This window comes from Malaclemys terrapin, chromosome 6 (genome assembly GCF_027887155.1).
Source record: "Malaclemys terrapin pileata isolate rMalTer1 chromosome 6, rMalTer1.hap1, whole genome shotgun sequence".
NCBI classification, from domain to species: domain Eukaryota; kingdom Metazoa; phylum Chordata; order Testudines; family Emydidae; genus Malaclemys; species Malaclemys terrapin.
This window is the reverse complement of record NC_071510.1, coordinates 88044164-88060196: the sequence shown is the minus strand read 5'-3', so window position 1 is coordinate 88060196 and position 16033 is coordinate 88044164. Positions and strand designations below refer to the sequence as shown.

Genomic DNA, 16033 nt, shown 5'->3' with positions numbered 1-16033 from the left:
CTTTTCATACAGGCATTGGGCTTTATTCTGCCTTCACTCACACTAGTTTTACATTAGTGTAACTATTGACTAGAGTAGAACTACTCATGGTTTACACCGAGATAAGTTCAGACAAAGCCCTTGTTTTCTACAATGCTCAGAAATTTCCAGACATCCAAGTGTTGGTATCTCTAAATACACTCTGGAGGATCAGCAAGCAGTGAAAATGCTTCTTTTCCTATTCTCTTACTTCAGTCACCCATTATGAGCTTTGCTGTCCTCTGTAACAGGAGTTGTTTCTCCTCAGCACAGGCAGCTTTACTGTTATGATTGCAATTGTTAATCTTTAACCACGATTGAATCTACATAAGATGGTTTCCTCTGAAAGAGGCATTGCCACTGCCAAAGCCTGCCATGCCCTTTTCTAAGAAAGCAGGAAGTCCCTACTGCTTAAATATAGTCACACAATGTTAATATTCGCAGTACTGATGCAGAATATGCAGTTTCCTGTTTAATGCTGCATGCATTGATCTGTGTAAGATTGAGTTTTACTGCACCAATACTGTTAAATAATTGACTTCCATGTCTGTATCACTGTGGAAGCTAATGGTGTCATGCAAAAATCTAGGACTTATTTTTTAATGTCCTAGATGTGACAATACGCTTGCATTTTAAACACCTAGCTATGAGCACGGTTTTCTCTTCCTGAATATGTCTTTGAAAATGTTTCAAGAGGTAGCTTTGCAATTTGAAAGATAAAAAGTATTAAACAGCAAAAGAATGCAAAAGAAGGTGAAACTTTAAAACTTTCTTATGGAAGTTTCTAAACCTCTGTCACAGAAAAATATCTCATTTTGAGTTAGATTTCTGCAATCTGATCACCATTCTAAGAACTGAAAATCTGAAGCCTTTGCACCACTCAGTTAGGAGAGTTGACACTTGAAAGGAGAAGGAAATAAATCATAAATGGCTTTTTTCCAGTTTTACATCAACACCTGGGTTCTTGTGTCAGGAAGTCGAAGTCCCACCAGACCTCCACACACTAGAACAGTTGAAGCTAGAAGAATGGGGATTGCTTTGGTGATGCCAACAAGGGAACCAAATATTAAGTTTCCAAGTACAGCTGCTGCTTTGCATAGTGCGTTCAAAAAGCCGAAGCCTGTTGCCCTAAAAGAAAAAAAAGAATAACATTAAATATGCTTGAAAAATTAAAGCCTTTGGGACAGATCCTCAGCTGGGGTAAATCAGGATAGCCCCATTGACTTCAGTGGAGCCATCTTGATTGTATAGTGTGCCAACAAAACAAGGGGACGATCATCTTTGTATGGGGAACAGAAAGTTTTAATTTCCTCCAGCTGACACACCTGATCAAACAGTACTTGGTGGAAATGCTGATGAGATCTCATCCTCATATAATAATGAACATTAAGACTTTGGACATGAACCGAATGGGGGCTTGAAAAATGGGTCTTGGGATGGAGGTGAGATGTAAGGGTATGACTACACTGCAAAGAAAACCCCACAGCACCGAATCTCAGAGCCTGGGTCAACTGACTCAGGCTTGTGGGGTTGGGCTGTGGGGCTATAAAATTGCAGTGTAGACATTTAGACTCAGCTCTGAAAGCTTGCAAGCAGGGAGGGCCTCGAAGTCCAGGCTCCAGCCCCAGCCTGCACATCTACACTGCTATTTTCAGCCCCGCAGCCCAAGCCCCATGAGTCTGAGTCAATTGACCCAGGCTCTGAGATTTGGTGCCACAGGTTTTAATTTGAAGTGTAGACATGCCCTAAGAGATTCTGCAGGATAGGGAAGGGAGGTAGTTTGCTAGCTGAGAATTTAACAAAAACGCATTCGAGTGGACATTGCTTTATGGAAACATAATATATGATCCTATTAATATTCTGTCTCAAAGCCCAAGAGTAACCCGTCTGCTTAGCTGATGACAAGGTTAAAACTAGATATGTTCTGCAAACCACTTTGATTTTAATAAACCTTGTTTATTATATCATATGGAGACTGTTGCTTAGGTAATTTTGCACAGGATGTCCCAAAGAGAACAAAACCTCTAACAGAAACAAAGAAAGGCAAAGGGTATTAGAAGTGTTAGTCAATATGGGTTTGGACAGAGGTGTCCTGTGTCATCAGGGGCTTCAGTCAGAGGAACAGAAGGGTGAAGCCTGATGACCAAGAAGACACTTTGGTAGGATGTTGTACAAATGCTGAAGTCAACATTCTTTTTTTCCAAGAATTCTTATGGGAGAAAAATCATAAACATTGATATCTATTGTTTCCACATTAGCTCTGTGAATTATGCACTTTCTGAATTCATGACACATAGTCAGTCTTGCTGTGTGATTATAACTATCATTTGTGTATTAGACCCTTGGAATGTACTGTGGTGCCCACAGGTCACTTGCAGCCAACAGCTGTGTTTTATGATTCCCTTGCAACCTTTAAAATACTTGGACTTTAGCAAAATATTGTTCCTTTTGATTAAAGTATTCATTATTCTTTTTTATGCCCCTTTAACATACCACACTAGGGAAAAAACCTCAGTGATATGTCTGGGGGAAAAGAGACAGGCAGATGGAAAGCAGAAGCTATCAAGAGATGCTGCTTGAGAGGGTAAGCAGGAAAGTCATGGGAGGGCCACTCAGAGTGGCCACCAAATCTTGGAATCTTACCTTTTGTTCCTAGGTGGCTATTACTCTGGTGTGTAAGCACTGCTTGCTGCCAGAGAGTCTGCTGAGAATGATGCTTGAGAGGAGAAACTGAAATGCCTTGGAACCTTTGAGGCTGCAAGATTTGTGGCATGAGAGAGGGAACAGTGAAGACCTGTGAGACTCACTTTTTAAGTGGGGAAACTGAGGAAGCCCTGTAAATATATTACCCAAGAAGCCATTGAAACTCTCTGACTGAGGGATGGACCAAGGAATCCATTGCAATATTGCCTGAAAAGCTGCTAAAGCCACTGCCTGACAGAGAGATTGAGGAAGCCCTAGGAATGATGATCACTTGATGATTCCCTGTTCTGTTCATTCCCTCTGGGGCACCTGGCATTGGCCACTGTCTGAAGACAGGATACTGGGCTAGATGGACCTTTGGCCAATGTGGCCGTTCTTATATTCTTAAAAACTGTTGAAGAAACCAATCAAGGGGAGGACTGTGGGAGCCTTGGGAACACTGTTGAAGGAGGCTGGTACCTCAACAGGTGCTAGTTCTGCGCTAAAATATAGCAGTGCAGTCAGGGATAGCATGGGAAGCAGCTTGGGTTAGCTGCCTGAGTACAAACTGGACCTCTCGGATATGTGCTTGGGCAGCTAGCCCGAGCCACGGCCTGTACTACTGCTGCCACACTGCTATATTTAGTGCACTGGCTTGAGCAGAGCTAGCGCATGTCTGTCTGCCCATGCTGGGAAGCCCATTCCCAGCTGCAATATAGATGTACCCTTAGAGGGGCCCTAGAGAACAGGATGTGATTTTCCCCATCTCCCCAGGAGCGTCTGTGTTGTAAGGTGAGACTCACGAGGAGGGGAGTCCCATAGTGCAAAATGGGGCATCAGTATAGTGGTATTTGAAGGAAGTTGACTGATACAGGGAGAACCTCTTGGAAGGGCCACGTCTCCAGTCTAACTGATGCCAGGGGGGAATCGTGGTGAAGCCAGAGAGCTTGATTGGTACTGGGAGGAGTATCATGGTGGAAGAAAGGGATTGATTAGTATGAGAAGTAGGTATTGTTCCATTTTTGTCTTTATTTATGCACAGAATATAACCCTAAAGATATACAACTTATTTGTTATGATCAGTGCAAATACATATATATATTAGGGCTGTCAAGTGATTAAAAAAATTAATCACGATTAATTGCACTGTTAAACAACAATAGAATACCATTTACTTTAAATATTTTTTGGATGTTTACTACATTTTCAAATATATTAATTTAAATTACAACACAAAATACAAAGTGTACAGTGCTCACTTTATATTTATTTTTTATTACAAATATTTGCACTATAAAAAACACCAAAAAAAATAGTATTTTTCAATTCACCTCATACAAGTACTATAGTGCAATCTCTTTATTGTGAAAGATGAACTTACAAATGTAGAATTATGTAAAAAATAACCCTGCATTCAAAAATAAAAAAATGTAAAACTTTAGAGTCTACAAGTCCTCTCACTGCTACTTCTTGGTGAGCCAATCACTCAGACAAACAGGGTTGGTTATAATTTGCAGGAGATAGTGCTGCCTGCTTCTTATTTACAATGGCACCTGAAAGTGAGAACAGGTGTTCACATGGCATTTTTGTAGCCAGCGTTGCAAGATATTTACATGCCAGGTATGCTAAACATTCGTATGCCCTTCCACGTTTTGGCCACCATTCCAGAGGACATGCGTCCATGCTGATGATGGGTTCTGCTTGATAACGATCCAAAGCAGTGCACACTGATGCATGTTCATTTTCATCATCTGAGTCTGATGCCACCAGCAGAAGGTTGATTTTCTGTTTTGGTGGTTTGGGTTCTGTAGTTTCCGCATCAGAGTGTTGCTCTTTTAAGACTACTAAAAGCATGCTCCACACCTCGTCCCTCTCAGATTTTGGACGGCACTTCAGATTCTTAAACCCTGGGTCGAGTGCTGTAGCTATATTTAGAAATTTCACATCGGTACCTTCTTTGCGTTTTGTCAAACCTGCTGTGAAAGTGTTCTTAAAACGAACATGTGCTGGGTCATCATCCGAGACTGTTATAACATGAAATATATGCAGAATGCGGGTAAAACAGAGCAGGAGACATACAATTCTCCCCACAAGGAGTACAGTCAGAAATTTAATTGATGCATTTTTTTTTTTAATAAGCATCATCAGCATGGAAGCATGTCCTCTGGAATGGTGGACAAAACATGGAAGGGCATACGAATGTTTAGCATACCTGGCATGTAAATATCTTGCAACGCTGGCTACAAAAGTGCCATGTGAACGCCTGTTCTCACTTTCAGGTGACATTGTAAATAAGAAGCAGGCAGCATTATCTCCTGCAAATTATAACCAACCCTGTTTGTCTAAGTGATTGGCTCACCAAGAAGTAGCGCTGAGTGGACTTGTAGGCTCTAAAGTTTTACACTGTTTTGTTTTTGAATGCAGTTATGTAACCAAAAAAAAATCTGCATTTGTAAGTTACACTTTCATGATAAAGAGATTGCACTTCAGTACTTGTACAAGGTGAATTAAAAAATGCTATTTTGTTTGTTTATCATTTTTACAGTGCATATATTTGTAATAAAAAATAATAATATAAAGTGAGCCCTGTGCACTTTGTATTCTGTGTTGTAATTGAAATCAATATTGAAAATGTGGAAAAACATCCAAAAATATTTTTAAAATTTCAATTGGTACTCTATTGTTATAAGTGTGATTAATCGCGATTAATTTTTTGAGTTAATCACATGAGTTAACTGTGATTAATTGACAGCCCTAATTTTATATATATATATATATAAACGCACACACATGTGCACTTATTGTAACTTCTACTAGTGCTCTAAGGCCAAAATTTGCCCAAAAGATTATGAACACTGAGAAAAACAATGTTTATGTAGAGATAATGTAATTCTTTTCTATCAACAGGTCTCAGCCTAAATGCAGTAAAAGCTAACAGAGTAAGAGTTAACTGAACTAACAAAAGAATATAGATCTAGTTAATGCAAATTTAGACACAGATCTAGACATGAAATCTTTGGAAGGGCAATGCTAAGGAACATATAGGGATACTTTTTATATTGCTCTGTAGAGGTAAATTGCTTCACAGATGCTATCTGCTTACATCATCTAGTTATAACAAGGGCCTGCATATAATTTCCTGAGCATTTGGAACATTTATTTTCATATCCTGTGTGCTCTACAACTAGCACATTCAGAACCTGCCGTATATATTCCGGGACTGTTATCAGGTGGATGTCTCTGTATTTTAACTCAAATATGAAGGTACTTTTTAAAGATGGTATGTAATATATTTGAACTAAATTGGTGCAGTATTCAGATATGGAAAAAAAACAGTTCTTTTGCAAAATATAATTGGCATAGTCAAACTTTTGCAACCGGATGGTGCTGCTAATTTTCTGATCTCATGAACATTGTCAAATGATCATAAAGAGAGATGAATAACACTGTTAAAATAAGCCCATTTTTCTTTGCCCCTGACTGTTTCAAGGTTTTAAAGCGAACAACCCTGTAGTAAATGTCATCTTTTGATCTTTACGCAGTCTCCACGCATAAAATGTTGCATAAAATACTATATTGTTAATTGTAACCAGGAACACAAATAAGATGTTCAAAGAATGAAGAAAAATATCTGAATAATGTAGTCCTTTCTTGCTGCGTCTGAACGGTGTTCTCTCTATTTTCAATCATCTCTGATCGCTCACTTGAATCTTGAAACTATGGGCCTGACTGTGCATGCCTTGTGCACCAATAAACATGAACAAGAGTTTCGATGCTCAAGGAAAGCAGAATCAGGCCCTACAGCTTTAAAATACAAATGTATTTGTTAAAATATTTATGATTTAAATCAATTATATCCCATATTAATACTTCCCTTCACTGCACCCATAACTCATTCTAATACGACGGAGGGACTGAGAAATGTTGTATGTATCTGCCCCAATCTCCAAGCACAACAGAGCACAGTCTCCCCCTCTATCTCTGCTGCAATCCTTGCTGCTGTGCTTCGAAGAGGAGATGAAGTGTACTGACATTCTAAGAATCATCAAGGAAACTTGGTGAATCATCAGAGCACTCAGTGTGGATTGAAATGCAGACGCCTGAAGGCGTGAAGTCATTACCAAACATTGTACCAATCTGCACTACATTGATCAGTTAATGGGCAAATCGTTGGCACAAACTCCCGTTTTCTGAGACTCTGTGAGGAATTAGCTGTGTGATTCCCATTAGGGTCTGGGGGAGTTATGTAGTCATAATCCTGTGCACAGTTTAGAAAATTGACAGGAACACGTCACATCAATACAGGTAGTGCAGTGGGGTGGATTTGTTCAACTCTTTAAAAATTATTTATTTTATATCTTTTAGTAATAATAGAATAACAATACGCAAAATCCTCCAGAAATACGGGAGTGTGACAGGTCTGCCAGTGTGGTGGCAGTTAGAAGGTAGGTTTTAATTCTGGTGCAAGGGAGGCCTGGTTTAGTTAAGACATGACAAAGATAAATGGCTTTCTTGAAAAAAGTGGCTAAAAATGGGAGGTTAGTGACCCAAGCCTATAGATCACCAGAGCTCTTTCCCTGGATGCCGTGTATATTCTGTGGGTCAGGTACTTCTACTATTAAACTTAATGGTCTGGCCTTGCAGCCAGAGCACCTAGTGACTCTCTTCCTGAAATCCCAGCAGCATTTGCAGGGGCACCTGTCTGTACAGGCCAGGGATTTGACCGTTTAGTTTCCAGACCCAATGCCAGGTTCCATCCACATCTTCACATAAGACTATGAATAGCATTATCATGGCTCCCTGAAATATATGTGAGAAGATATAATGGAAGCTAGCAGTTTTTCCTCAATATGCTATGGCCAATCTTCTAATGTTAACAACTCAAGCATGTCCAGCTTTTTCCCCCTTTCACATTAGGACACAGTTTCATATCCTAGATTAAGAAGGTGCAAAATTTTACCCACAAGTAGGACCACAGAATTTGCCTTTCTGCATCAGATTAATGGTTCATCAAGGACAATTGTATAGTCAGGTTATAAATCTCTGAAATGTGATCATTTCACCACCACACATGGAAGTATACAATTGGAGATATAAGAAAAGGAACTAGTCAGAGAATTAGGGGTCCTAGATTTTTACATCCTTGATGCTGAAGAGTGAGAGGGAGGGAGGGAGGAAGGAGATAGACACTTTGACAAGTACCTAGAGAACTAGATCAAGTGAGTTAATAAAACCCATGTGCTTTTTACAAAATTTTTTTCCAGCTGAGTTTATCTGAATTCATCTGCTGGACAGGACAAGTGCAAGTCAGCAGATGGGAATGATCAGGATTATATTACATATGAATCCTCCTTGAGATCATATCTGAAACAAAACATACAGCAGTAGCCTAAAAATAAAGACAGCAAAGAAAGACTTGTGAGGCATTTTATGTCATAAGAAAAGAAACATGAGTTTCAACAGAGTGCAGTTGAACCACATCCACAGGATGGCAGTAGAAAATAACTGCCAGGAAGTGTACTGTGAGTCAGTGACTGCAAAGCTATGTCTGAGATGAATACAAAATTTCTCTTCTGACAGCAACAACAATACAACATAGGGTTTAAAATATCCTGTGGATAATGTTGATCACTCTGGGGGAGTTCTCCAGGATCAGAAAGGGAAATGAAGGAGGGGTGCACTGAGTAGTAGGTAGATCTGTAATTTTTCATTTTTGACCAAACTCTATGCACTCTTTTCAAATGCTCTGGGAAAAGGCAGGAGATGATGATTGCATTTTACAGTACATTGTGAACTCTAAATTAGCTGTCCAAGATCAAAATCCAGATGTCTGGCAGATCTAGTGAAGTTAATGAACTGTTGGATTACTTGATCTAATGTGACTGTGAGGAAGTACAATGAGATGACTATACTTATCAGTCTTATTCCAAAGTCCACTTAGGTTTGGCTTATTTATCTGGTCACAGCTACTCCTGGGTGAGAGTTCTAACTTCTAATCATGGTGCTCCCCAAACTAGTTCACAAGAAGCTATTGTCATTTACATGAATGTAGCAATTGAATGTTAAAGTAAGAAAATCTTCCTAAACATCTCTTCTCTAGAGAATTTTAGCCCTATTCCATTCAAATGTGTATTATAGATAGAGCTGGTTGCCAGTGCAACCTTAATTCTACCTCCTCGTGCATATGCATTATGGTACAGTCTTTAATTACTTGACTGCATACTATTTTTTCCCCACAGATCCCTTGCCTGATTCAGTGCACAGCATGGACGTTCTCTGGGGATAAATCAGGGCTGTACAATGAAGGAGACTGCTGTCTGTAGGACCCTTGCCTCATTTGTTGAAGAAGCTGGAAGGTGTGTACTGAATGAATCATGGGAATGCCATAAGAGAAAGGACAGTGTCATGCTTAAGGTAGTTGAATGCTGGCCTGCAGAACTGGATTCTATCCCTGCCTCTACTACAGAGTCCCTGTGTGATGCCGGGCAAGTCACGTAACCACACTTCATTAATTGTGTGTTCCTCATTTTCTGGGTGTCCAACTCGAGACCCGGAATCTGATTTGCAGAAGTGCTGCAGCTCATAGCTGCAAATGAAGTCAATGGGAGCTCTGCTTTGAACATATAAACTGTTATAGGATGCTAAGTATTCTGAAAAGTTAGATCTTAGGTGTCTCAAATTGGAAACCCAAAACTAGTGGACACTTCTGACCATATTGTGCCTCAGTTCCCCATGTGTGAAAAGGGGACAATAATACCACCTTTCCTCACTGGGATGTTGTGAAGATTAATTAATTTATGATTGCGAAGAACTAAGAAACTAGAATAAGAGCACCTTAAGGGAAAAAACACAGGGTAATTAATAATTCTGTAGTCAGTCCAGGGTTTCGATGGTGTGCAGTAAATAATGCATGCAGCCACATGCTAAATGATGAAGATAAAAGAAATATTGGCTAGCTTGCTCAGTGAGTGAACACTGTCCATCCTGTGCACGGAATGAGTCAGGGTCCCATCAGAAAAATAAATACAGGGGGGCTGATTTAAGGTTGCTAAGCAACCTTAATTCTGGCATTTCCAAACTTGTGACTGTGCTTGACTTTGCAACCTTAACAATGTTCTTTTAACATAATTTTATTTTGTGTAATTGAGATATAATTCTGATAAGAAAACATCTCAGGGAACAGAGGGAGAAAGATTTTGAGATTGCATGAAAATACGAGGCAGCACTTTCCTTGTCAATTAATCTGGGAAGATCTTAAGGGTTCAAAACCTACATTTCTTAAATGTTTGGAAGGGAGAAGGTTTGGGAGGCCCTTAAGTGGCTGTAGATTGATTTGGGGCAGATACTACAGGACTGAGAGTCTGAGACTAATCAAAGGCTTTCCAGAACCAGTCTGTTGGCTGAGCAACCCATCCAGAAGGAAGGTGATGCTCAACAAGTTACTATCTTTAATGACCTGTTTTATGCTGTTAGAAACTGGACCAATGCAGCTAATCATTATTGTATTGTACAAAAATGTGTTTAAAAAGCAGTAAAGAAAAACCCAGAAGTATCAGAGTTACTGTTGTGTACATTTAAAATCTTAATTAGAGAATAGGTGTATCTCCTATTTCACACACTATGTAGTCTCTTATATTTGCAGTTGAACAGCTCCGATGAAGATTTATACTATATGTCCAGACAAAAAGTATGAAGATGGAGTTAGTACATACCAGTCATTTAGGACAAACTACATTAAAGGAGTATTGTAATTACCTCAAACCCAAGCACTAGAAAACCCAGGAAACTCACAGCTAAGGTTAAACTTAAAAGAAACCTAAACATGTGAAGGTTCACAATGCAGTTAGGTTACTGAAACAACCCGCACTCTCTCCTGTAGTCATACCAACACAGGGAAAAATTAAATGTGTCGCTGTATGTCATGTACATTGATTATTTTCAAAATTCACATTGTATACCCAACTGACAAAGAGCCAATATATTACATAAATTACTTGTAGTACAGTTTATTAAACTCATGACATTGGCAAATTGTCAGGTGTGTGGGGTCCAGCTAGCTTCTAAGACCTATTGGGGAGCTGTGCTGGAAGGAAGGGAGGGTTTTTTGGGTTGGATCACTTGCCTATGTTAAGCCTCACCTCCCACAGCTGGAAATCACCTGCTTTTTTTCTAGCCCACTCTCCAGCTGCACCTTGCTTTCCTCTATTGCTGGTTCCTGACCTCTCCTACAGGCAGGGAAACAGTAGAGAAAGTAGTGCACAGCTGGTAGCGGTAAGGAACTGATAATATAGGACAGAATGGCTCCATGCAGGGGAGAGGGCTGGCAACCAAGAAGAGGCAAGACAGTACCTTATGGCTCTCAGCCAGTTTTGGATTGGGCCTGTGTGCTAGTGTGCAGTCAGGTGAGAGTAAAGGAGGATTAGGGAGATCTGAGAGGTCTCACAGAGAAAGGGTAATCAGAACCAGGGATGGAGGCAAGGATGGGAGAGTGGGGGGAAGGAAGGATGAGAGAACAATTGTTTGGAAGGTTCTAAAGGTTAAGGAACTCTTTATGGTGATCTAGAGACTGATAGACCATAAGGGTACATGTAAATATGGATGGGCCTGTATAAAAATATATATTTACCTAATAGACTATAACAGAAAGAATGGTTATGGTCAATAGTGTCAGCCTGTACTTGGACGTCTGCAGTGTTGTTGTAGCTGTGTTGGTCCCCCGTATATGAGAGGGACAAAGTGGGTGAGGCAATATCTTTTATTGGACCAACTTCTGTTGGTGAAAGAGAGACAAGCTTTCGAGCTCCACAGAGGAGAAGAAGAAGAAGAGCCCTGTGGAGCCCGAATGCTTGTATTTTGAAGAACATTTTGGAAAGTGCAAATTTACTGCTGCAATTTACGTCCATTGCTTCTTGCCCTATCTTCAGAGGTTAAGAAAAACAATTTTTCTTCCTCCTCCTTGTAACAATCGTTTACATACTTGAAAACTGTTATCATGTCCCCTCTCAGTCTTCTCTTTTCCAAACTAAACAAACCCAATTTTTTCAATTTTCCCTCATAGGTCATGTTTTCTAGACCTTTAATCATTTTTGTCGCTCTTCTCTGTACTCTCTCCAATTTGTCCACATCCTTCCTGAAATGTGCCACCCAGAACTGGACACAATACTCCACTTGAGGCCTAATCACCTCAGAGTAGAGCGGAAGAATTACTTCTTGTGTCTTGCTTACAACACTCCTGCTAATACATCCCAGAAGGATGTTCGCTTTTTTTGCAACAGTGTTACACTGTTGACTCATATTTAGCTTGTGGTCCACTGTGACTCCCAGATCCCTTTCCGCAGTACTCCTTCCTAGGCAGTCATTTCCCATTTTGTATGTGTACAACTGATTGTTCCTTCCTAAATGGAGCACTTCGCATTTGTCGTTATTGAATTTCATCTTATTTACTTCAGACCATTTCTCCAGTTTGTCCGATCATTTTGAATTTTAATCCTATCCTCCAAAGCACTTGCAACCCCTCCCAGCTTGGTATTGTCCTCAAACTTTATAAGTGTATTCTCTATCCCATTACCTAAATCATTGATGAAGATATTGAATAGAACCAGACCCAGAGCTGATCCCTGTGGGACCCCACTCATTATGCCCTTCCAGCATGACTGTAAACCACTGATAACTACTCTCTGGGAACTACTCTCAGAGAACACTTCCTTCCCACAGGAGTCTAATTACTTCAATGGTTTTTGGATTAGGTCTATAGTTCCTCTTTAGAAGTTGTACTTCTTCTCTGCTCCTGGTTTCCTAGGCAATGTAGATGGAACCCCAGAGCCCATGGAGCCTCATAAATGGGCAAAGGGTAGGGAGTCACTACAGGGAGAGGGGATCACAGGCAGGCAGGAATTGGCATGGGAACACACTGAGAGGGGAAGAGGTGGCCAGTTACAGGAAAGGGGAAGAGGTGGCCAGTTACAGGAAAAGGAGCAGCAAATTGGGTCCACACAAGTGTTACTTTTCACATAACTCTGCAAAAATAGGGCCAGCCCTGCATAGAAATAACCAGAAGGCCACGTTTAGGGCCACATTTCCTACTCAACAGCTCCCACTGACAACAACAGGTGGTGCTGGGAGCTGAGCTCTTGTGAAAATCTGGCCCTTGTGAAAATCTGGTCTATATTGTCAAAGGCCAGTCAAAGATTCTACCAACCAGCCTTTTTATGCAATATAAAAATATTTGCTCTCTGGTTGAGCCCTTGTAGAAGAAATTTCAGCTGGAAGTCATCTTTTGTGGTGGAACTGTGGGCAGCTGTTATTGTGTGCAAATTGTTTTAAAGGGACAAATAGGAAAACCCTTTGTTGTAGTAGTGGTATTAGCAGAAACTGCTAAAGAGCAACTATTAAGTAAAGATGTAATGCAGACTCACTAGGATATATGCTGAAATGTAAAAAAGTAGATGGAGTAGTTACCAGTAGTAACTTTTTATTATTATTAAACAATATTATATTTTTCTTCCACTAAAATTAATGAGTTTTATCACAGTAATTTTCCTCTACCTGGCTTTAATAAAATATTTACTTCTATTACATTCAGGAATGCCAAGAAAATAGCTATCTGTAAAGAAGGCCGCCCAGCCAGGCAGCGGCACAGCTGCGAGCAGCGGCACCGGAGGCAGCAAACAGGGCGGCTAACAGGGGAGTTTGAGAGGGAGTTCTCATTGGAGGAGAAGGTACCTGTATTTGCATCTGTCCTGGGTGTTCCTGGGTGTTCTTGTGGGTTTGTTTGTTTTGGTTTGTAGGGGCCGGCAGGGGCTGGGTGCTGGGACGGACGCCGAGGCCTGAGCAGGGGGCGGGGCTTGGCTGATTAGGGGGCCCATAAAAGCGGCCGCCCAGCCAGGCAGCGGCACAGCTGCGAGCAGCGGCACCGGAGGCAGCAAACAGGGCGGCTAACAGGGGAGTTTGAGAGGGAGTTCTCATTGGAGGAGAAGGTACCTGTATTTGCATCTGTCCTGGGTGTTCCTGGGTGTTCTTGTGGGTTTGTTTGTTTTGGTTTGTAGGGGCCGGCAGGGGCTGGGTGCTGGGACGGACGCCGAGGCCTGAGCAGGGGGCGGGGCTTGGCTGATTAGGGGGCCCATAAAAGCGGCCGCCCAGCCAGGCAGCGGCACAGCTGCGAGCAGCGGCACCGGAGGCAGCAAACAGGGCGGCTAACAGGGGAGTTTGAGAGGGAGTTCTCATTGGAGGAGAAGGTACCTGTATTTGCATCTGTCCTGGGTGTTCCTGGGTGTTCTTGTGGGTTTGTTTGTTTTGGTTTGTAGGGGCCGGCAGGGGCTGGGTGCTGGGACGGACGCCGAGGCCTGAGCAGGGGGCGGGGCTTGGCTGATTAGGGGGCCCATAAAAGCGGCCGCCCAGCCAGGCAGCGGCACTGCTGCCTCCGGTGCCGCTGCTCGCAGCTGTGCCGCTGCCTGGCTGGGCGGCCGCTTTTATGGGCCCCCTAATCAGCCAAGCCCCGCCCCCTGCTCAGGCCTCGGCGTCCGTCCCAGCACCCAGCCCCTGCCGGCCCCTACAAACCAAAACAAACAAACCCACAAGAACACCCAGGAACACCCAGGACAGATGCAAATACAGGTACCTTCTCCTCCAATGAGAACTCCCTCTCAAACTCCCCTGTTAGCCGCCCTGTTTGCTGCCTCCGGTGCCGCTGCTCGCAGCTAACAGGGCGGCTAACAGGGGAGTTTGAGAGGGAGTTCTCATTGGAGGAGAAGGTACCTGTATTTGCATCTGTCCTGGGTGTTCCTGGGTGTTCTTGTGGGTTTGTTTGTTTTGGTTTGTAGGGGCCGGCAGGGGCTGGGTGCTGGGACGGACGCCGAGGCCTGAGCAGGGGGCGGGGCTTGGCTGAGTAGGGGGCCCATAAAAGCGGCCGCCCAGCCAGGCAGCAGCACCGGAGGCAGCAAACAGGGCGGCTAACAGGGGAGTTTGAGAGGGAGTTTGCAGGGGGAGGTAAGGGGGGAGGCAGGAGGGCAAGGTGTGGTGTGTGCTCTGAGTCCACAGGCGCCGTGGGCAGGGAGCCCAGCAGGCATGAGCCAAGCAGCAGCAGCAGACAGAATGCAGATGGCTGCATGTGGAAGCTGTGGTATGTATATGGTCCTAGCAGGGGAGCCGGAACACAGGTATGTGTGTATGAAGTGTCGCCTGATAGTGTTACTGGAGGAAAAGATTAAGGGGCTAGAGATGCAGGTAGATACCCTGGTGGAGTTTAGGCGGGGGTTTGAGCAGCTGATGGAGGACAGGCAAGGAGGGGCTGAAGGAGAACGCCCTGCGGCGCAGGTAGAGGCAGAGGAGGGTGATAGGGGAATGGAAGGGGGAGAGCATGGGAGGTGGAACCATGTGACTGTCAGAAGCAGGCCAAGGAAAAGAAGGGCCAGTGAGGGGGGAATAGAACTCAGGAATAGGTTCGAGTGTTTGGATAGCGAGGTGGAGGGGCAGCAGGTGGCGGCTGAAGGTGGGAGAGTGAGGAAGAAGAGAAGAGCGGCTAGTCCGAGAGAGAGAGGGGAGGAGTTGATGGAGACAGCACCAATTCTGGGCCCCGGGAGGATTCAGGAAGGCATAAGGGGGAGCATTAGGGAAGATAGGAACAGGCTCAGGTCAGGACTAGAGGGATTAGAGACTAGATTACTAGATGGCACTGTTGCCAGGCGAAGGCAGGTGTATGTAATTGGAGACTCATTACTGAGGAGATTGGACAGGCCTGTGACCAGGGCGGACCCGGAGAACAGAAGGGTGTGCTGTCTCCCGGGCGCAAAGATACGCGATGTGGACCTGCGGTTGAAAAGGATCCTAAAAGGAGCAGGTAAGAACCCCTTGATAATCCTTCATGTAGGAACGAATGACACGGCTAGGTTCTCGTTAGAGAGAATCAAGGGAGATTATGCCAGGCTGGGGAAGACGCTCAAGGAGATAGAGGCTCAGATTATCTTTAGTGGGATTCTGCCCGTTCCGAGGGAAGGGCAGCAAAGGGCTGATAGGATTGTGAGAATAAATACTTGGCTAAGGGAGTGGTGCTATAAGGAGGGCTTTGGGATGTATGGCCACTGGGAGGCTTTTGGGGACAGACACCTGTTCTCGCGGGATGGGCTTCACCTGAGTAGGGAAGGAAATAGACTTCTGGGAGGGAGGCTGGCTCATCTTATCAAAAGAGCTTTAAACTAGGAAGTTTGGGGAGAAGGTTGGGAGATGCACAGTTAATCTCCACGCCAGATTCCAGTATGGAAAAGGTGAGTAAAATGAGAGGAGACATAGCCGGGGAGACGAGATTGGACATAGGAAGGACAGGGGGGACGGGCGCAAG

At 43.2% G+C, this 16033-nt stretch overlaps 1 protein-coding gene across 1 annotated transcript in view; it reads right to left on the bottom strand.

The window, feature by feature from the left end:
* Positions 1-955: 955 nt before the first annotated feature.
* The window catches only part of SV2C (synaptic vesicle glycoprotein 2C), a 190788-nt gene continuing 175710 nt past the window's right edge, over positions 956-16033 (bottom strand). The window contains exon 14 of the mRNA XM_054031263.1: positions 956-1146. Coding sequence (XP_053887238.1) covers positions 963-1146 — 184 coding nt within the window. The 3' untranslated portion in view covers positions 956-962. The remainder of the gene's footprint in view (positions 1147-16033) is intronic.